The following is a 23,319-nucleotide window of genomic DNA, read 5'->3' on the forward strand; positions in this document are numbered from 1 at the left end:
GATTACTTTTGATTACTTTTCTACATTTCTAATTAATGTTTATTTGCAACTGTTAATCATTTTCAAACATTTACACCATGCAGGGTTAACCTTACAGTAGTGCTCAACACTGTCAGACTTTCACAATCCTTCATCACTTGAATTAAGATGATCAAATTTGAAAACATCCACCACAAAATCAGACTTTAGTACCGCCTTTTACTTTGAGATTGATCTGAAGTTCTGTTAAAATCATAAGAAATAGTTTACTGATACTGTTTTTGAAACCAAATCTTTGCATAACTACAGGAAACACTGCATCTAACAATGGTTTGGAAAAAAAATAGTTCATTAAAAAATAATAATAAATAAAAGCATATACACTAACTCAAATACTGTTATCTAATAAGCATGTGTCCTATTCGGTGTACTAAACTCCTGAAACATTGGTGTCTCTTTGTATGTGATATGATAGTTTTCTCAAAATAAGTAAAATGCTCATGAAGTGACTCAGAGCAGTTCTAGAGATTATGTTTATGTGTTCATGTACTCATATATTGAGGCGGCAGAGGCTGAAAACCTAGCTTCAGTAGTACAAAAATTAACCATGCTTTTATATAGTAAAAGTAACCATGTTTTTTTTTTTTTTTGGCAGATGGATTACCATTTGTATTTATTTTTACTACAAATTCCATGGTTAAACTATGGTTAGTGTAGCAAAAACCATGGTTAATTTGTGGTTACCATGGTTTAACAATAGTAACCATTGTCTTTGGATTTATAGTAAAATCATCGTTAATTTTCGTAAGGGTTGTGTTGTCTGTCCTAGCTCCCCCTAAACCTATTATAAAATATTATTTGTCTGCTAAATTACTCCTGTAACATTACAATAGATAATAATGGTGTCCTTTATACAGTATTTTGAGTGATGACTGATGAGCAATGATGGGCTGCTGCTGCTTAACTAAGTAAACAAAGACAAAACTACAATAGCATATTTACAGATGAAACTGACCTGCACTTGAAACCCTGAACAGTAGTTGAAACCCTGAACAGTAGTTTTGCTTCTCTGCTCCATCTGTGCACTTCCACAGTCCACTCCATTCTCTCTCTCGCATTGATGACTCTGATCCAAACCGTTTGGCGGAGGCGAGGAGAGCAGTCCGCGCCTGATTTCCACAGACACGCAGAACGTGCAGGATTCATATATTGTCTTTTTGCGGCTTAATATTCACAGACACTAGTCCATATCGCGTTTTGATTCAAGTGTACTGACCTTCTTTTGATTTATTCGTCCAAAATGTGGCATATTCAATCCGCGTTAGGCTATAGGAATTCCATTTTTATAACTGGATTCTACGAACCAGTCTGTGTTTTCCGCATGTGTCTCAAAGTAGCAGTGGATGAAAGAGTACTGAAGAGTACTGTTACATTGCTGAAATAATACTCAATTACAAGTAAAAGTACTGGTGTCAAAACAGTACTTAAGTAAAAGTACAAAGTACTCCTCTCAAAAACTACTCAGAGTACTAGTTACTAGTTACTTTTTAGCCGGCGATATTTAATGAATTACCAAAAATATTCATATCAAAGATCTATGTGGATAATAGTTACTTTGAACAAAACCCACTTTTATCTTATTGACAAAGTATGTGAATTAGTGGTAATGATGCAGGAATTTCTAACTTCAATACCTTGAAAAATATCAGTATCAAAGTACCCGTGAACCGGAAGTTGCAACTGACTTCAGTGTTGTGATGTGTTTCCAAGTGAAACGGAATATTGAATAAAGGGCAGGGTTTTATTGTGGTGCACCTCCACTCCACCTCTTGCTCATGGCAGATTCACGGTTGGATAGGAGAGGTTAAAGGGATCCTATTATGCTCTTTTACAAAGCCTTGAATTTGTTTTGGGGGTGTACTAGAACATGCTCTCCTGCTTGGTGGTTCGAAAAACGCATTATTTTTCACATAATTTACATTATTAACATACCTTTCTCTCCATCCTGGCACAAACGGCTCTATTAGTTCCGGGTTTGATGAAGGCCCGCCGTCCGAAAAACGAAATGTGTTGTGATTGGTTAGCTGTCCCACTGCGTTGTGATTGGCGAACAGCTTAGACAGTGTTTCAGTACTGCCCCGCCTCTTGCCAAAGCAGCAAGTTCCGTCTGCTCCGGTTTAGTTAAGGATGGCGTCAATATTGCCATATCAATCTGAGCCGGATTCAGACCCAGAGAATATTGAACAAGAGGATCGCGCAGAACCTTTGCACGCATGGATATTGCAAGACATATTAGAGTGGAAACGTTTTATTGGCTAAATCACGTTTTAGATAGGATGTCAACAACCGCTTTAAAACAACTGCATTTACTATGTACAGTTAAGTGCAACGGTAATATGTATTACATCACAGAAACGGCATACAACTTATACTTTGAAACGTAAATAACACACACAACAACAAATAAAGCAGCACACTTACAGGCTGTGATGCAGATACAGCAGATTGTCCCGACAAAGTGGGAACTGCTCCGTCTTTCAGCAAAAGCTTTTTGGCAAAACCAGCACTGTACTCCCTCATGACTCCCCTCAAAACTTGACGCTAGTGCAGCACTTCTTCATCGTCGTCTTGTCTGATGCACTCAACCAAGCGTTCTAACCACGACTTCGCCCCTCCCCACCCCCCAACCATTCGAATTTCCGTAGGCAGGATTTATTTTAATGATATTCTAATGGGCCGCTTTGTGACATCACAAACCCCAGAAAACAACGCTGTAGTCCAAACGAGCTGTTCGTTGTAGTTCTTGAAAAGGGATTTTTTTTTAAACGAAATATCTCCCTTTGGAGTGGACTTTGAGATGATGTCATGTAATACTGAAAAATTATAACCCTAACCTTTATCTCCATACTGAAATCCCAGATGGCCAGACAGTGATTCAGCTAAAATATTAGTGTCTAAGATACTGTGAGCACGGAGACTGTAGTTTTTAAGTTTACATTTTTAAATGCTTAGCTTAAATATGTAATATTAATTAAATAGTGCTCATAAATGGTTGCTGAGATAGTATTCTCAAGTGAAATAACTAGAGGCATGGACCTGGAAAGAGCAGTCCTTTTACATCATGACTTAACAAGAGGATTCTCCCGAAGCAGTCAAACTGACGTCATCAGAGCGAGAACGCCATTCAGAGCGGAAGTGACGGCAGACAATTTTTTTTTACAGTGTATTGACTTGCATGGTTCAATTGTTCACCACAAGACTAGTAATGTGCACTAACAAAGTAAGTAGGGTATATAGCCATATAGATATTTTTTTTTTAAATTTGTCCATACGTTTTTTCAAGGTACTCATTATTTTAAGCTTTGAAATTGGTTTAATCCAAGTCTTCTAAAAAGACACATTGGCTTTATAAGATTAACCGATTTTATATAGGCTTTTATTTACATACGTATAAATATTGATCAATTACCATTACAAAAATCTCAATCTTAAACATTTGCTCATTCTGTGTATCTGTGCCTATAAAATAGGGTAACTTTGTTGCAAAAGCTTACAGCAGAAGGAAGCTTGATTTCAAATTTGCTTTCAAACTGAATTGAATTTACAAAACAAGACAAGAACACAGTCAGTAATAAAATTATAAAACAAATGACCTCACTTCAGTTTGAGGTATTAAAGATATGACAACAGTGAATTTTTATAAGCAGTGATTTAAGAGCCATATACAGTATGTTAGGCCTATTTATTTAGATAAATGGAACATCAGATGGCTTTGACCTGTAATGTCTGTACAATGTAGTGATGCAGTTAGGCAGACTAGGATATTTATAATGTACAAATCAGACAAATATCCCATTCCAAAACATTTCTAGCATAAACTCACATTGTAAAGAAATTAAAGTTCCATCTTTGATTGTTGAAAGACTTTCTGGTGCATTTCACTTACAGTTTCCAGTAGGATTTTCATCGGTCAGGCGTGGATCTATTCTGAATGGTTGATAACTTTTGACAAAGTTTAATCCAGGAGCAAAGAGAAATAATGTCTACTTTTAAAAGCACGGAGAGATCGCGATTACACACAATCCGCACACAAGCAATATCGTAGTGAGAGGACAGGCAGTTCATTTGTATAAGTTAGGCCTATTTGAGAGCTCGCATCCAGTTTTCTGCGATTACATGACTGTGTTCTCATGTTACAATAAAGCGCTCGCCACATTTGCGCGGGAATGATTAAAATGATGCGGAATACCTGCAATCCCGCTTAGATATTCAGACTCTGTAATTGACAGGAGGCGATGCGTGTCAAACTCGCTGTCAGAAAGGAAAAAGAGAGGCAGCTTGGAAAAGCGGCGGCTTTACATTTGCGTGGGAATGATTAAAATTATGCGGAATACCTGCAATCCGTGCGAATATTCAGACTCTGTAATCGACAGGAGGCGGACGCGTGTCAAACTTACTGTCGGAGAGGAGAGAGAGACGCAGCTTGTGTCGGTGTATATTCGGTAGATACTGTGGAAAATGAGTAATGGTACAGTGTCAGATATTTCAGTATTGGTATCAAAATAAAGATATTTATGATAACACTACCATGTAGTTTGTTTCTCCAAACTTTGACTCCCTAAATTACGCTGAGCTCCCTCACTGTCTGATCAGCTCTTCACCTGCTGCAGCGGCGGCTTTTCCCGCTTCAGATATCAGGGCTCCTATTGGTCCGTTTACGATCGGATATCTTTATTGGCTACTGAAGTGCCGTCAAAGGTTTGAATATCAATTCAAATTGTGGGCGTACTCAGTAACGAACTATGATTAAAAAGTGACAAAGTAGATTATTTTGCTTAATTTGTACTTAAGTACAATTAAAACTACAGCTTAGTAAAAGTACAGCTTTAAAAATATACTCCAAAAAAGTACAAGTACCTGAAAAAATGACTTAATTACAGTAACGTGAGTAGTTGTAATTCGTTACCTCCACCACTGCAGAGTAGTCAGTGCAATTTGGGAAAGAAATCAATTAAATCTGTATGTGGATGTGTGTAAATATTCAAATGTAATCCCCTTCCTAATCGTTAACATTTTCATAAGTAACTATAATTTAATTACACATTTTTTCTTAGTAACTGTAACTGATTACAGTTACATTTATTTTGTAATTAAATTACGTAACGCCGTTACATATAACTGGTTACTTCCCAACACTGGCTTTAATGTTTGACATTTTATAACATTTAAAACAATGCACATACAAAAAAACCCTCCCACTGAAAATGGAAGTAAACTAAAGTGCAGTCAGTGTTTCCTTCTATTCACAAAGAATCACAGAATCTCTGGTCTCTGACACGTGTATTAATATGTGGTCTAGTATAGCTGGGCAGTGCTGTTTCCTTCATCACCGGTGTCTCGTGTCTCTCGCGTCGCTTCTTCTGTCGTGCAGCGCTCGAAGCAGTGTTCTGTGTCGCTCGTGCAAACACACATCCCAGCAGGCACAGCCAGCAGCATGACACACATGATGGCAATAATGAGTCTCTCTGCTCCAGCGGGTTCAGATCGCTGCCCGTCATGTTTTGGGATAGAAGGACACCGAGCCGGACACTGACAGACGAGTTAGCGGTGAAATTGTTGGCAGTGCAGGTCCAAAATTTCAAGGTTCAGCGTGTTCTAAAAAGCAGTCCATGGTATCGAAAGTATTTGTTGCCCTGTATGCGTAATTTTGTCAAGTTGTGCAGTCCCTCCAGGCTTCTAACATTCATGAGTGCTATATTGTTAAAATTTAGCCATAAGAACGCTAAAGCACTGACTGTAGAGAATGCCGCTTGTGGGATTTCACTTACGTCTGATATTTCAATACAGATTTTCATGAATTTCTCAGGGATGCTGCTGAAGGGCTGGTCTCTGCAGGAGCATCCGGTCAGACACGTATCCCACAGAACAAGAGAGACTAAAGAGACTAGACAGAACAAGAGAGACTAGACAGAACAAGAGAGACTAGACAGAACAAGAGAGACTAGAGAGACTAGAAGAGACTAGACAGAACAAGAGAGACTAGAAAGAACAAGAGAGACTAGACAGAACAGGAGAGACTAGAGAGACTAAACAGAACAAGAGAAACTAGACAGAACAAGAGAGACTAGACAGAACAAGAGAGACTAGAGAGACTAGACAGAACAAGATAAACTAGATAGAACAAGAGAGACTAGACAGAACAAGAGAGACTAGAGAGACTAGACAAAAAACGAGATAAAACAAATGTGAAGACATGAATTCCCTCTATTATGTAAATATCTTCAGTACAGAATTAAATTTGGGATCTCAGACATAAAATGTCAAATACACAAATAAATTGCGTTGCAGTTCCACGTTTACAGGAGACACGAGCAGCTCTGCATGACTGACGGCAGTTAACTGGTTCAGTGGGATAAATCCTATTATCCTTAATGCTCAAACTTCTTCAGAAGTTTCTAAATATTGCTTTGAACATTCGGACAATCTAGGAATAGCACAGCTAATGTCTTTTCACTTTATAAACAAAGAGGAAACATTCAGAAAACAAGAACCATATAAAAATGGTTTTATTCAGTCATATTTTAAAACATGTTTAATAAGTACAGACATCAACATATTCCTGATATGACAGATTATAAGCACAGTTTTAAGGTTAAAGTGGAAAATAGTTGCCCCAGTACACTGTGACAAGATAACAGTATAAAGAAAACAAGTAAAAAGGAAAACTTATTAAGCATGTACATCACTAACCCTCTCTTTTTGTAACATCCTGACGGTCCAAACAGAAAATCTTAACGCCTCACTTTCTGTATTATGTAGATGGGTATTATGTGTTGGACACAGACATTTCATTGCAGAATATGTATGATAAATGAGTCAATGATAAACATACCATTGGAAAAGTGCATGACAAAAATAAAAAATACAGACATTATTATTTCACTCTTGTGTGATAATTTTCCCTTTTTGAACACCGGACTTTCTCTAAGGTGGTTTGTACCCTTTCAGGGCTGAGAAAGGACAAAGCTGATATGTATTGAAGCTTTCGAACACATTAAAAGTGTAATCCGGCCCATACCAAGAGTGCACTAGGCACAGAGTCGTCTGAAACGCCGCCGGTTGGTCAGCAGAAGTACTCGTTGGGCTGGCCCTCGGTTCTGGCCGTGGCCTCAGAGTCCACACTAGAGCGGGCCGACAGCAGCCGGTTGGACTCGTCTGGGATGAGTCTGCTGAGATATTCCCCCTCCAGCCCTTTGGCGCCTGGAGACAGAGTCTCAAACGTCACGTACGAGTCTTGAATGTCTTTGGACTTCCGGCCCATCAGCTTCTGCAGCCTCCTCTTTAGTGCCCCGCAGCAGACGATGAGGGTCAGAGGAACCACGATCACGCAGGCGACCGTGATCACCACCACGTTAATGAGCTTCTGTGTGCCGCTGGCGCTGGCCGCCTCGTCCGTGGAGAAAATCACACACTGCTCTTTCTTGGGGACGAGGCCCTTCACGCACACACAGGCTATGTACTTGGTTTTGGGAACGAGGCCTTCGATCGTGATGCGATTCTTGCCCGGGGCAACATTAATCCGACGCATGTCCCGCTCCCCGAAGACGGCGTACAGAACGCTGAAGGACGTGGTGTTTGTGGCGGTGGGTGCGCGCCAGTTCAACGAGACCGTGTGGTCCGTGTCACCGATCACTTTGACCGACCGAACCACTCTGCGCTCCGGACCCTGCTGCAGAGAAGACGCATTAGCCTCCAGGTTACTCAAGACATCTTTCTGAAGCTCCGCCATGCCGCTGTCCGTTCCTGCGGCCGCTGCAGGTGCCGCTGTGGCCTTCGCTTTGGAAACACCTTCAGAAATGCTGTAGCTTTCGATCTGGATGGATGACGTGGCTTTGGGTCCGTTTAGGGGCTCAATGATGGGCACAGCAGCTGATGTGGCCGGCGGCACGTATCTGGCGATGAGTTTCTCTTGATACGCCGCTCGGCCGAATCCAGCGTTCTTCTTTCCGTGACTTCTCTTGGTGACCGCTTTGTCGATTTGCCATGTATCAGAAATGACAAGTGAGATAATGGCATCGGCACTCCCGACAAAGTTAGTGGCTCTGCAAATGTATTTCCCTGAATCTCTGTATGAAACGGCAGGAACGCTGAGAATGGACCAGATGATGCCCTCTTTAGAGATTTCCTGTTGAACTACAACATCAAACAAAAAACACTCACTTTAATATAAGTTCTGAAGTTGCATTTTGCATCTAACTGTGCAGTACAGTTAGACATAACAGTAATTACATCAAATTTCGCCTGCATGCTTTATTTATATATTTGCTGCTCTCTTAATACACAAGCAACAGATTCAATTTATTTAACAGACGCATTAACCATGCCTGGATGCTTTATTTAACAGTAGCAATACACCAAGGGAGACATGAGATGAGATGCAAACATCACACGTACCGGTGCCGTTCATGGGCTTGCGGTCGGCTCGGGTCCAGGACAGCTCGGGGATGGGAACGCCGATGGTCCCGCCGCGCAGCAGGACGTTGTTTCCGATGGAGCTGCGGATCCTCGCAACGGCCGTGTGCACGCGGGGAACCTGACACTTGCGGAGCTCAGCATCAGAGAACAGGACTCCCGACAGGCTCTCCGGTTCGGCGCAGCACAGACACGTATCGATGAATGCCACAGAGGAGGAAGGGAACTTCTGGAACTGCACCAAATCAAAGAGACGACAGTCACACTGCCAGGGATTGTTGTGGAGACCTGCGCAAAGAACAGACGCTTTTGTCAACGTTTCTTCATTTGTCAATGACTAAGACTTTACAACAGAACTGAAATGGGTTAAGAGCAGAAACTAACTCACCTAATATCATTTTGGAAATCTCTGCATCCTGAGGAGGTTTCGGAGAGAACCATGAAGTAAGAACCTCCGCTGGAACGGTGGCCAGACTGTTGCTGGACAGATCCAGGTAGGTCAAGTTTTGGATGTAAATGGTTGCTTCAGCTGGAATGCTGCTGATTTTATTATTGTGCAAATCCAGGAGCCGAAGGTTAGGCATGTCCATCAAACATTCCCAAGGAAAGGAAGTGAGAACATTCCCATCCATCCGTAATTCGTCCAAGGCGTAAAGTCCTCGGAAACTGTCTGCGCTGAGGGAGGAGAGCGAGTTGAAGGATATCCAGAGGTACTCCAGACTGCTGAGGTAATGAAAGGATTCGCTGGCGATGCGGCTGATGGCGGTTTTCTCGATGCGGAGTTTGGAGGTGTCCGAGGGAAAGTTGTTTGGGATGACAGCGAGGTCGGGGTCGTTACACAGGACGCTCCTATAAAAACACATCACACGGGTCAAGCACAGTCTCCTTTTGTTGAGATATTTGATAATGCCAGTCAAGTAAGAAAACTCCACTTTGAGATTATCGTACTCAACATTGCTACAATATAGTGCTATGATAAAGTTCTCTTTGACTAGCTTTCATTTCATTCATTTGCTTTTATTGTAGTTTATTATCTTTACTGTGTGTGTGTGTGTGTGTGTGTGTGTGTGTGTGTGTGTGTGTGTGTGTGTCTGAAACATTGCAATTTACAAGCAGAGAAGATTAAAAATCACACACACGTTAATCCAACGACTAAATAAAGAGCACAGTCAATCTGGCCTGTCAATATTCTGCAGACAATGGTCCATATGAGACTTTTCTACAGGATGGTTTCATTTAGGTAAATGACAGTCCATGTAAAATCTTACCTTGACTTCGATCCGTCGCTCAGTTTGTGGTAGAAGCAGCTACATTGAGCAGGACAGGTGCTGCAAATCAATGGAAAGCAGCACAGCACCAGCGCAAAAACCTGAAACACACGGCTGGACGCAAAAGCACACAAGCCCAGAGCGCACATCTTCTGCGCTATCTGTTCTAGCTACTGTCCGGATGGGTTTGACTCTGTTAATCACGCAGCATCTCTGTGTCTCTCTCAAGCACTTTCTGCTCGCTCTGCTCCGAATCCCCAGATAAAAGGGATAGAGCAGATTAGAGCAAGGACTTGGGGTATTTTGACTTACACGATTATTCCTTCCTGGAAGCCCATAGGCTGTATGCTTGTCTTTTGTATATATAGAGAACAGACATTTCTTTTTTTGATTGGAGAGTTAATTTTAGACCTGGGATTGGACAACAGTTTGTGAATTCACAGCATCTTATTGGTGAATGGCTTTGTTTTGCTCTATTTTCAGTAGACATACTGAGTAAATCAAAGAGTGTCGAGGAAATGTTGCTTTTTTTGTGATGTGTCTTTTTGAAGATTATTTCAATTGAAAATGTTGTAACAGACATAGAAATGGAAACCCAGCACACTGTAGGTTATTTTATACATGCAAAAAAGATCAGTGTTGTTAGTTTGACCTTTGACTTGACATACAAATACATCAAAACTACAATTGATTCAGTAATGAGCAAAGGCAGGAATTTAGCATAAAACACTGTGTTTATGATGCATTAAATTTATAATAATATGAAAGATGCATTTTTCAGATTTTTTTCAGGTATAATATCTTTACTATTGCATCAACTTTACTCACATATTAATAGTGGTTACCTAATATTATTATCCTTATTGTCTGTTTGGTCTATAATGCCTATATGATTAAAGCAAAAAAAGCAGATGGTGATACTTTTAACATATTAAAATCAGAGTGAATATGCATTTAAAACACCTGGTGGCAGTACAGAGCAAAAGTCTTCATCTCAGACTAAAGTAGCCTACAGACGTTTGTGTGTGTTTATTCAAAATATATTAGCCTATATTTTGTATACTACATACAAACATATTACTATATTATAACAAATATATGTTTGTTCCACTATCCAATGCCACATTTTGTCCAGTGTCAAGATAAAGGAAATTAGGCTCAGAGTTCATAATGGATATCCACACCAATTATTCAGTCTATGAATAAACTCACTTTCAAACTTAATGAATTCTCAGGCTCATTCAGAACTGTATATTTTAATTTATTAATTTAATAGACACTTCTCTCAAAGGAACTGGGGAAACAACAACACCAGCGATTCGTCCTGAGGAGAAAGCACATATGCTGCTCTGAAATGTTTTGTTCTGCGCTCTTTAGAAAGAGTCAGCCAGAAGAATTTAGAGAGATTACAGTGAACACATTTCACTGAAGTGTACGTATGTTATTTCCCAATGGCATTAACATCTGAAAGCTGAGATATAAGAATTAGTTTCCTAATTACAGCCTTTTGCACTGGAGCCCAGTGTAGTCAGATCACCACATTATACCTCAAACATTTCGTGATGTTACTTTGTTGTCACTTCTATTGTCATGGCTACGATTTCATTTCATTCACAATATAAAGTTTTCAAACATAACACAATAAAAGGTATTCAAATCAATGTGTTTTAAGAAGAACGGGACAACCAATTATAATCAATTTCCCACTATTTTTTATGAAGGACACAAACATTTCATTTACAAACATTGTGAATTTTGGATTAGCTGGCAGTGGAATTGCAGTTGCACTTCTTTCCAAAAACTTTTTCATGACAACAACACTTTTGTATAATATGTACAGTAGTTAATATATTCTGCAAAATATTTTGCAGCTGCAGCATTATATTATATATATATATACATTATTGTATAAGCGTGCACTGTTTATTTTTTTAAATCATCAGTAAAGCCAGAGAGAGTTGTATATGGAGGACTGTGATCTGCTTGTAATGCACAGTTCAGACGCAGGACTGAGGCGAGTGAGCGCTGCAGATCTGATTTCACAAACCTTTGCAGTATTAAAACATTCTTGCGGGGATTTCAGACTAGGCTTTAAATCACACACGCACTTTCACTGAGAAATAAACACACATATAAAGTCTCGCACTGTAGAGCAGTGGTCAGCAGTGAGAAGTATCTTGGACAATGGCTTCATACACGTTACCGGAGGGATTCAGTGACTTCGACATGTTCGCCTTCGGCTCCGTGCTGCTGGTGGGCGGTGAGTGCTGCTGATAATCAGTCAATCAATCAATCAATCAATCAGTCCATCAATTCATCAGTGCTGGATTGTTCTTCATTGATGAGTGTATTGACAAACATGCAAAAGTTCTTTATGTCTGTGATTAGTGAAGGCTGTTCTATCGATTAATGAGGGCTGCTCTTATTGATCTGTAGAAAGTTTCTGGATTAGAAAAAAAGAAAAGAAAACAGTCAGTTCCGTAGTGTAATGTTCATACAGTGATGGCATCTGATCTGATCACCGTGGTGCTTATTGATACTTGTTACTGTGGACATGGTAATTCTTCTAACAGCATTATATATTGTTTTGTTATGATTGCTCTTTGTATGCGGTGCACAGTGTTATGAATTCTGTTCAGTCTGAATATCTCAATATTTTCTTCTAGGTCTTCTCGGTTTCTTTCTTAACTTTATCTCGGTGATGGCGTTCCTCAGAATCCGGGAGATGCAGACGCCCAATAACTTCTTCATCTTTAACCTGGCTGTGGCTGATCTGAGCCTCAACATTAACGGTTTAGTGGCTGCTTACGCTAGTTACCTGAGGTGAGACTAACCAGCTAAACTACTGTATGAATCCAGAACCGAATCTTTCCAAATTGAACACTTGCTTCTGAAATTTGGAAAATAGCAACTTCTAAAATTGTTTGAAAAGATATGACAAAAATAAATAAAAATGTGATGACTATTTCTCACATAACTTATTGGTGTTATTGCAGACAAGGAATTTGACTTGAAACAAAAGTTTGAAAGAAAGAAAAGAAATACAACCGCTAGACACAGAAGAACACATAGTTTTAATATGAAAATGAGAAATATCACATGTATGTATAAATATTCAAACACCTGTATATATTTGTGTTTTTTCTGAACACTGGAAGATACTGGCCGTTTGGGTCGGAGGGCTGTCAGATGCACGGTTTTCAGGGAATGGTGTCGATCCTCGCCGGCATCAGTTTTCTGGCTGCCATTGCTTGGGACAGATATCATCAGTACTGTACTAGTGAGTATAAATGGAGAACATCTGCCATCCATAAAATGTTACTTTATTATTGTTCAGTATTGACACGCAAGACATTAGTGGTACTCTTGTTTCTGTAAGGCTTGCATTCAATTCTTCAGTAGTTTTCCTGGGTTTAGTGGGTTTTATCGTCATTTTAATACAGCTTTCCTGCACTGTCTCAGCTGACCGGCTGTAAATCAATGAGTTAGTTGTGTTTGTTTCCAGAGCAGAAGATGTTCTGGAGCACGTCTGTGACCATCAGCACCATCATCTGGATCCTGGCTGTGTTCTGGGCCGCTCTGCCGCTGCCGGCCATCGGATGGGGCATCTTTGACTTTGAGCCGATGAAAACATGCTGTACGCTCGACTACACACAAGGAGACCGGTGCGTCCATCTCACACACGAGAACACAAACAGACTTCGCTCTAGTTTCTGTTTCATAGCTCACACAACTCAAATAAAAAACTACAGCACATTACTAATCAGAAATCACATTAAGAAAATATGGACAAACAATAATGTTTGTCCTGCCTGGACTTGACTACTGATGATTTTGAATTTCATGATGTGAATTTGCATGCAAGAGTAATACGTATACTCTGCTGTCTTCTTCAGGAGTTACATCACCTACATGCTGTCCATCACTGTACTGTATTTAGCATTCCCTGTTATGGTTTTACAGTCCTCCTACAATGCCATCTATGCTTATTTCAAAAAGACACACCGTTTTAAGGTACTCGCACTCTCCTTAGTCAACATACGCTCCAATTAGACACAACGTATCGTCATCTGTAGGAACTTTGCTGTCACCTAGTATGATTTCACGTTGCATTTTTCATAAAAAAACTTTTTTTAAAAATCATATTTTAAATTCATTTGGTATATATGTGTATAATTTATCATTTTAAGTAATTGCTGTCCCCTATGATGTTGTAAATTTCAATTATCAATTTTTATAACCCGAATATAATCAGTGATGCATTTTGTGCAGCAAACTAAACCAGTGGGCTGTAATGAGGCTGTGTTTAACTCTGTACATGCAGAAGAGAGGCACGTCTCTGACATTCATCTGCAGTGAGAATGACATGAATCATCCATAGATCAGCCACATGCTCAGCATTCTGTGTGCTTTAAGATCCCCTGCTTGCATTAAAGGCACAATATGTAAGATTTTTTTATTAAAATATCCAAAAATCACTAGAACAGTGTTATATATTTTGCTGACTTGTGTACTTACATTATCCCAAATGTTTCGAAGAATGTTTAAAGTAACGCAAGTGTCAGATTTCTGGTCTGTTTTTTTGATGTTGTAGATAAAAGCATGATTTGAGCAGTGAATGGTGTGTGTTGGTGTCTTGTGTCAGTGCTTCTCCTCTCAGTTTAACACAGGTTTACCTCTGAAAGCGCTGCTGTTCTGCTGGGGTCCGTATGTTCTGATGTGCACATACGCCTGCTTCGAGAACGTTAACCTCGTTTCACCAAAGCTCAGAATGGTTAGAAAACAAACACTTTAAAATCTTTCATTAGCTTGATAAATCATTGTTCTCGTGTTGATCTCAGTGTTGATGATGGTCGTCTGATCCTCTAGGTCCTCCCGGTGCTGGCGAAGACATCTCCGATCTTCCACGCCGTCCTGTACGCGTTCGGTAACGAGTTCTACCGCGGAGGAGTCTGGCAGTTCCTCACCGGGCAGAAGTCTGGAGACAAAAAGAAATAGTGAAAGAGCTTTAGCCATGTAATGTTGTATTCAGGCGAGTCTGCAAGAGTTTACACGTGATGTGACTGTAATTCACTGTATATGTCAAATCAGTGCCTAACACATTTGGAAATATTTGTGCTTATTGAAGACTGACATATGAAGCCTTATTTCAGTTTCCTGGAGTGTGAGAGATGACGTACACAGTTCATTCAGGACACAACCATTTCACCATTTCATTGTTCTTGCCTTACTGTTGCTGTTGATCAGTGCATGAGAATCCACTATTCATGTGTAAAAGTAACCAAAGCTTGAGACCAGTGCATGAACCGCTAAAAACAAAAGGGCTTTTCATTGTTAATCCACAGAACAAACTGTGAGGCACAAGACAGTTTGTCACTGGTTCTTTAGGGGCTCAGAAGGGGACTGATGAAGGTGAATGAACGCCACTAGAATCTCTGATCAAGGATTGGCTTGCAGATGGTCATCTTCACTGGTTTAGCTGGTTTCCTTCACAAACAGTCATCTGACTCAGTAAATGCCCTGATTCCTCTGTGTGTGTTAGTTAGGAGTTCGAATGCTCATTTATGCAGATGCTTTTATTCAAAACCACGTTCATTTATTACAGGTTCGGTCTGTTGCTCAAGGAACACAGTTCACAGATCTTCTCAGTCTCCAGCTCAGATCTCGAAGCGGAGGCTAATTAACATTCATGTTTAGGATTAGAAATTCTCCAGGGTTTTATAATCTGCAGTAATTCCTCTGCACAAGGAGCTGCTCTCATATCAGTAGATTTGGGTTTCTGACGTGTGTTGAAGACCAAAGAGGATCAGGAGAGCTTTACTGCAGCCGGTCACGGGCGACTCTCAGACCCAGCGACTGAACTCTGACACGACTCTGTTCCTCAGAAACACAGCAGAGCAGAGCTCAAGAGGAGCGTCTGTTCATTCTTTCATTCATTCACTATGAGCTTTTTCCCTTTATTGTCTTTCTTACTCTTTTAATGCGAGTGAACTGTATGTATTGACGTCTATCCGTTCACAGTCCTCCACAGTTCCTGGAATCAGGTATATTTAACATGAGCTAAATGATAAAAACTGAACATGGCAAAAAATAGTACATTTTTTAATGCCTCTCTCTCTCTCTCTCTCTCACACACACACACACACACACTGCTCCACATCACTTGTGGGTCAGTGCAGTTTCAGCAGGTTTCTATCTACGGTCTCTAAGGTGCCGCTGACCATGTAAGCAGGATTAACTTCTTGACTCTTCTCAGAAACAGCCTTTTAAATAGACAAGAAGAGCATAAACACTCCAGAGAAACTTTCACACGGCCCTGAAGCTCTAGATTGGATCACAATGAAGATTTTCTCTGAAGTTTCTCAAAGCAAACCTGACAAACACTTCCTGTGACAAAGCAGATTTATGTCTCAGATATTTTAATGTGACTCTGTCCTGTATTGCACATAAAATTGTCTGGCCAATTTCTTATGATTAAATGTTTAAATAAGATCTGCCATCAGTGGAGAGAAAATTCTATAGTTATGTAAGATGCAAGAATAATGCAATTAATGAAACAAATAAGCGACATCTGTGTATGTGGTCTGTGTAAAGGAGTCCAGTTAGTTTTATTTAGGTAAATGTTACATAATGCATAATACTTGCTTTAGTTATTGGGAATAAAAGTTTATTGATAAAAGACAATCCACATCCACCTGAACACACACCTGTAACAAATAACTCATATTTTTCACTACTTTGTGGTGTATAAGAAATATACTGTATGTCGTAATATATTGTGTTGTGTATGTCTTCATTGGTCTCTGACATAAACCAAATCTGTGCGTTAGACTTCATTCATCTGCTTATTTCAATCAGAAACCGCCATCTAGCGGCCAAACTGGGCAATGCTGTGCTGAACTACTGTGTGTGTATTCAGGCAGATCACCATAGAAAGACATTTTTAATTCTGAGGTTTAAACCTCATTAGGCAGCATCTAATATGATTGTCATGTTACAGACTAGAGTAGAAGAAAGAGTTAATTTAACACTAATTCAGTTCAACACTCAAATATCAGTTCTTAACCTTATATGTGTCCCTGGAGCACAAAAGCAGTGTTAAGTCGCTGGGGTATATTTGTAGCAATAGCCAACAATACATTGTATGGGTCAAAATTATAGATTTTTCTTTTATGCCAAAAATCATTAGGATATTAAGTAAAGATCATGTTCCATGAAGATATTCTGTCAATTTCCTATCGTAAATATATCAAAACTTAATTTTTGATTAGTAATATGCATTGCTATGAACTTCATTTGGACAACTTTAAAGATGATTTTCTCAATATTTAGATTTTCAAATAGTTGTATCTCAGCCAAATATTATCCTATCCTCACAAACCATACATCAATGGAAAGATTATTTATTCAGCTTTTAGATTATGTATAAATCTCAATTTAAAAAATTTACTCTTAAGACTGGGTTTGTGCTCCAGGGTCACATATACTTATAGATCAATATTATCACTTGCTATATGTGTATGTTAAATCCACACCGCTATGAAAAACTCTCAGTTATCATTAGTTAGTTATGATTATCAATATAGTCCACATAAAGAGCGTATCTTATTGTTTAATTATTATCAGTATTATTCTCGGAAACAAAAGCATTACTATGACAGTGTGAGAGGTGCAGGTGAGCTCATGATCTCTGTCATCCGTCCAGCAGAGGTCAGTGTCGCGCCCTGACGCGCGCTTAACGCCTTCACATCCGCGCGTCAAACGTTGTTCGTTTTGTTTTACATTTGCAGTTTAATACTTGTATACCCAAGAGCTTAGGTTTGCTTTTGGGGACATAAGAGCGCAGCCACACCCGGGCCCTAATGTCATCTAAACTCTGCATTTATAGCTTATGGTAGCAAACATATTCATAATTTCGTAATTCATAAACAGAGAGTTTTTTATGCGTGTAGGCTATGTTTTACAGATAATTATTCCACAATTTTGATTTTGTGAACCAACAACATTACAGCAGCATCAGAGCGCTGGGTGTCTTAATCACGCATAACTGTATTTTAATATTAATCTAATTGGGCCCACCAGGATGATTGTGAAAGAAAACTCTACTGTTTCTGTAGTAACGAAACATTCATGCGCACCTGACTGATAGATAAACCGCACGCCATGGCCATAGATCACGCTTTCTTTTTCCGTTTGCTCAGTTTTGTCAATCACCGTATTTCTCATCGACACAGCTTTGTTCATTCCTGAAGTGAACTTGTACTTTAACTGTTTTGAGCTGTGAGTTGTTCTAAACGTGGCGCTGCGTTTCTCCTGCGGTGTGTGTTACTCCGCCCGTGTATTAAATGTGTGTCCTCGAAAGCGCGCAGATTTCTAACCCATTTACTTTAACTTCAGTGATATGACATATTTCAGATGCGTCCGAATTACCAGAACATATACATGTATTTAATTGTTTGATCAAAATCATTGCTAGGGTCTATAGTCGCTGGATGGTAGGCACATGACCCTAGCGTCCCTAATTCTAACCCCTGTGTAAACCAATCTGTTTACAGTTTTTTTACGATTGCTTAAGCACAATTTTGAAAACAGGGCCCGGTTTGTCAAAACACTACACACAATTAACACAACCCTACACCAAAGTAGCACAACACTTCAGATCATTTGCAAAATGGAACACTTTTGTCAAAACTATACACAACTTTATAAAAACAATATTTTGTTACCATACGAAACACACACATTTCATATGACTTTAATCTTTTTGAACCAGTTACACACTGCTGTTGCTAACCTAAAACACTTTTAGCAAGTCTAATTCTCAGTGATTAGAGTACTGTAAATGAAGTACACAGAGAAACTGCAACTATACAATAGTTCACCAAACACTACACAAGACCAATGCTGCAGACTGACGAAAATATCATTGATTTCTCTCCATATACCCAAATCAGTCAACATGGAGAATCACATTTTAGTGTGTAAGCAATCGTAAAAAACTGTAATCATCTGTAGACAGAACACTAGACAGGGGAACGAACGTTGGCTTGTTTTAATATTTTCCCAAATGCTTTCCAAAAGGTGATATCACGTTATTGTGTTGTCGTTATTTTGTCAATTCAAATATTTAAATAATACTTGATGATTATATTTTTTCGTCCTTTAAATAATGGCCCTAATTTAACCTTCACACAAATACATTCGCATAAAAATAGAAATAGCAAAAATAAAAATAGCAAACTGGCTATTATCAGAATATTCTCTTGACACTGAATTGTGTGTGTTTTTAAATGATAACTGATCCAAACTCAGAGTACATTAACCTGATCTGACTGAGTCCCTGCGCTGCGATTATTAATGAGTTATTTATACATCTGTTATTCGTGTATTTGTGCAGCAAACAGATTGGGGTTTGTTAGCAGACGTCATTTAGACACGAGTACGCGATGCAGGACGAATCTTGTTTTCGGTGTTTGGAGAACAGAATAAGAGCTGGTCTGGTGTAGTAGTATTTTTGTGATATGTGATCAAGACTCTGATTGGTCAGTCAGAGGATTAGCAGACGGACGCAGCTGATGACCAGAGGAGAGAAATCAGAGGAAACTGACCGTGGCACAGAGTGTGTGCCCACAGCGAGTCTGCTGCTTCTGATGGAAGAAAAACTGATGTGAACCACCACTGCGCGCGTAACAGGAATGTAAATGGAAAGAAGCTCAGCAGAAGTGGACATGCAGAAACGCTCAGGGCTGTACCCTCGAAGAGAGAAGAGTAGCGCGTCACCTGTCAGACGCGCCGGACACCGGGGAAGTTCGTGCGTAAAAGCCAGACGCGTCGCTGCGCAGGAGAGGAATGAAACTGCGCTCTGAAGGACTGAAGCTCTCTTGAGCTAAACGGGCTTTTAGACAGTCATGGAGTCTGACGGCTCTGCCGGTGTGGCGAAATCTGCCGCCCTAAATTTGTCCGAAATGGGCGAAAGAACTAAACAGCTCGGCAGCGCGATGCAAGACCCCAACCGGCAGAGAAAGCTCATTCTGGTGATCGTCTGCGTCGCGCTTCTGCTGGACAACATGCTCTACATGGTGATCGTTCCCATCATCCCCGACTATCTCGCGGATTTGGAGACCGAGCAGGCGGCGCGCACTCTTGCCAACTCTTCCGTGAGCAGAGCGAACCCGAACAATCTGGACATTCAGATCGGGGTGCTGTTCGCCTCCAAAGCCATTCTGCAGCTCATGGTCAGCCCTTTATCGGGCACCTTCATCGACCGCGTGGGGTACGACATCCCGCTGCTGATCGGGCTTCTGGTCATGTTCGTCTCCACCTGCATCTTCGCGTTCGCGGACAACTACGGGACGCTGTTCGCGGCGCGCAGCCTGCAGGGTCTGGGCTCGGCGTTCGCAGACACCTCCGGGATCGCGATGATCGCGGACAGATACACGGAGGAAGCGGAGCGGAGCCGCGCGCTGGGCGTCGCGCTCGCCTTCATCTCGTTCGGGAGCCTCGTGGCGCCTCCGTTCGGCGGAGTCCTGTACGAGTTCGCAGGGAAACGCGTCCCGTTCATAGTTCTGGCCTCGGTGTGCCTGGCGGACGGCGTTCTGCTGCTGACCGTGATCAGACCGTTCTCTAACGGCACGCGCGCGAACATGCCGGTCGGGACGCCCATCTACCGGCTCATGACGGACCCGTACATCGCCGTGGTGGCGGGTGCGCTGACCGTCTGCAACATCCCGCTGGCGTTCCTGGAGCCCACCATCTCCAGCTGGATGGAGAGCACGATGAACGCCTCGAAGTGGGAGATGGGTCTGATCTGGCTGCCGGCCTTCTTCCCGCACGTGCTCGGGGTTTACGTCACCGTCCGGTTGGCCGCCAAATACCCAGAGCTGCAGTGGTTCTACGGCGCGCTGGGGATGGTGATCATCGGGGCCAGCTCCTGCACGGTGCCCGCCTGCAGGACCCCGGGCCAGCTGATGCTCCCGCTGTGCGGCGTCTGCTTCGGCATCGCGCTGGTGGACACGGCGCTGCTGCCCACGCTGGCCTTCCTGGTGGACGTGCGTCACGTGTCCGTCTACGGCAGCGTCTATGCCATCGCGGACATCTCATACTCTCTCGCCTACGCTTTGGGGCCTGTAGTCGCAGGGCAGATCGTGCACAACCTGGGCTTCGTTCAGCTGAACCTGGGCATGGGTCTGGTGAATGTGCTTTACGCGCCGGCGCTGCTGCTGCTCCGCTGCGTGTGCCAGATGAAGAAGTCCTGCTCCGAGAGGAACGTACTGCTGGAGGATGAACCCAAGGGACTCTACGACTCCATCCGCATGCAGGAGCGCAGACTCCGGAGAAAGGGCTTGTGCACCACGACCGCTGACGTGTGTCCCGTGGCCGAGAACGGGCTCTTCGAGGCACCCAGGTCTCTCTCGGAGGAGGAATCGTCGGGACCCGAGCTCACTTAACTACAGAGTTTATATCGCAATCGTTCAGCTCTGGTGTGCAATATTTATTCCCTCACTCATGACTGTCCGCTCAGAGACGTGTCTTTTATGATTTAGATAGAAACGATTACATTTGGCTCTGAGCGACTGTCTCTGCTGTAGTGTGTAGAAGATGTGAGTAGATGAAGTGTGTAGATGTAACTGCTCAAACCCCAAATAAAACCAATGGTCATATTTCCATACATGTGCCTTTTTACAGACTGAATCACTACTAATAAATGTGGCAACGAATGAACTTTTGTTGTTTTTTTATATTTATTTAAATTCTCAAAAGTCCTAAGAAGGATCTTTAATCGACAGCCGAGGAGTTTTGTGTCCGCCTGGATTCGTGTGAGTTTTATCACTTTTCATGGAAACAAAATATATAACCTGTTAACGTGGGAACAAATATAAGCAAATTATAAAGACAATTTAATTACTTAGAGCTCTGAAATAAAAATGGCATCTTTCCCCTATACATTTTGCAGATTATTTATCAGCGTTAGCTTCTTTTCATCACACAAGTCAAGTCAAGACACCTTTATTTATATAGCGCTTTTAACAATACAGATTGTGTCAAAGCAACTGTACAGCATTAATTAGGAAAATAATGTGTCATTAATGCAAAAGGACAATAGTAAACACTCAATTTTCAGTTAAAGGCAGTTCATCATTGAATTCAGTGATTATCATCATCCTGGGCTGCGTTTCTCGATATCGATCGATCTTAGAGCTTAAGAGTTTTCTTCGAGTCATTTTACGATCGTTCGTTATTGTTTCACGTGCGTTTCCCAAAAGTGCACTTACCGCAATCGCACGCAGCTGTGCTTTAAGTGCTTCTTAGGAGTCGCTATCCATGTCAAGTGCTGAAATGTCGCCTTGTAGAATGGCTCGTAATTGTAGTAAACGCTCGTTTATTGAATGCTAACCTAATGCTGCGTTCCAGACAACTCGGTTATAATAACTATTATATTATATTATATTTATACGTATAATATTATACTTTACATAATAATAATAATAATACAATTTCCTACATTACTTCTTTTATTCATTTTTTGTTCAGTCATTTAATTTAGATGTGTATTTCTAATTTTTTCCTGCGCTTTTTAATTATTTCATTTATAAATTCATAAAAACGAGTATTAAAGTGTACAATAAAGTACAATCAAAACGTTATATTATAATCACATTGCACTTGAATAAAGTTAAAGGTGTAATCTGCTGACTGTCCTGCAGGTGACCGCATAAATCTGTCTTCTTACGGTGCACTGAGGGCTTTGAGATTACTCCACAGCACTGTAGATCTACGATGATATTCAAGTGCTACTTAAGTTACGAAGCTTTTGGGAAACAGACCGCAATATTAAGATCAGTCGTACGATCGTTTTTACGAACTTCTTAGGCTTACGAAGCTTTTGGGAAACGCAGCACAGCTCAGTTCAGTTTAAATAGTATCTGTGCAATCAACACAACGAAAAAAATTAACGATTCACTGTTCATCATTTTATATGATGAAAATAATCTTTATTAATCAGTATTTACTTAAGTATGTGTTCTAATTGCATACAAACCAGATTTTCTTAAAAAAAAAAAAGCTATAGGTAAAGAGCATGAAATATTTTGTCTAGCATAATACGTTGGTGGAACAGAAGAAAGCAGCAGCTCTGGAAACACCTGCAGGACCTCAGCGCGAGTCACGGGCGAGGGGGCGGAGTCACGGACACCGGAGACCGGACACTGGAGCCACAGAGCGGCTGACAGACAGCTGACGCGCCGCCGGAGACACAGACACCGATCACACAGGTGAGCTATACATCAGCTCATTCATTCTGCTGAACTTACACAAGTTATAAAGGAAGAATTTTCAATTAATTGAATTAGTTGATTAGTATTTGACAGTTTATGAACAAATACTGTAGTTCTGTCAGTGTACACCTGATTCAAGCTGTCATTGTTGATTCTAAGATTTATTTATTTTTTTAAATAAGAGCAAATAAAGTGATGTGATGTTTTTATCAGATCTGCGTGTGTGTTGAAGGCTGTACCTGTAGCTCAATGCTGCGTTTATTGTTTAATCCTAACATCAGGTTAGGAGCGTCTCTGTCTGCAACGACTGTAAAACACTTCAAGCG

The 23,319-nt window shown here is 40.9% G+C and overlaps 3 protein-coding genes across 3 annotated transcripts; 2 read left to right on the forward strand and 1 right to left on the reverse strand.

Moving 5' to 3' along the window:
- Positions 1-6,924: 6,924 nt before the first annotated feature.
- LOC107684573 (leucine-rich repeat, immunoglobulin-like domain and transmembrane domain-containing protein 1) lies at positions 6,925-10,002 on the reverse strand. The gene is made up of 4 exons (XM_016480861.1): positions 9,720-10,002; positions 8,840-9,300; positions 8,434-8,739; positions 6,925-8,172 (listed from the first exon to the last, which is right to left on the reverse strand). The coding sequence occupies exons 1-4, from the start codon at positions 9,866-9,868 to the stop codon at positions 7,103-7,105; spliced, it is 1,986 nt and encodes a 661-aa protein (XP_016336347.1). The 5' UTR covers positions 9,869-10,002; the 3' UTR covers positions 6,925-7,102.
- Positions 10,003-11,816: 1,814 nt separating this feature from the next.
- On the forward strand, positions 11,817-15,350 carry LOC107684574 (RPE-retinal G protein-coupled receptor-like). The gene is made up of 7 exons (XM_016480862.1): positions 11,817-11,979; positions 12,386-12,542; positions 12,878-12,999; positions 13,225-13,384; positions 13,616-13,733; positions 14,380-14,493; positions 14,589-15,350. The coding sequence occupies exons 1-7, from the start codon at positions 11,904-11,906 to the stop codon at positions 14,715-14,717; spliced, it is 876 nt and encodes a 291-aa protein (XP_016336348.1). The 5' UTR covers positions 11,817-11,903; the 3' UTR covers positions 14,718-15,350.
- A 4,277-nt stretch (positions 15,351-19,627) lies between these two features.
- LOC107684584 (probable vesicular acetylcholine transporter-B) lies at positions 19,628-21,166 on the forward strand. Its single transcript, XM_016480879.1, has one exon. It carries the CDS (start codon positions 19,628-19,630, stop codon positions 21,164-21,166), a length of 1,539 nt encoding a protein of 512 aa, XP_016336365.1.
- Positions 21,167-23,319: the final 2,153 nt, after the last annotated feature.

Source organism: Sinocyclocheilus anshuiensis, unplaced genomic scaffold, assembly GCF_001515605.1.
Source record: "Sinocyclocheilus anshuiensis isolate Anshui unplaced genomic scaffold, SAMN03320099.WGS_v1.1 scaffold401, whole genome shotgun sequence".
NCBI lineage: Eukaryota > Metazoa > Chordata > Actinopteri > Cypriniformes > Cyprinidae > Sinocyclocheilus > Sinocyclocheilus anshuiensis.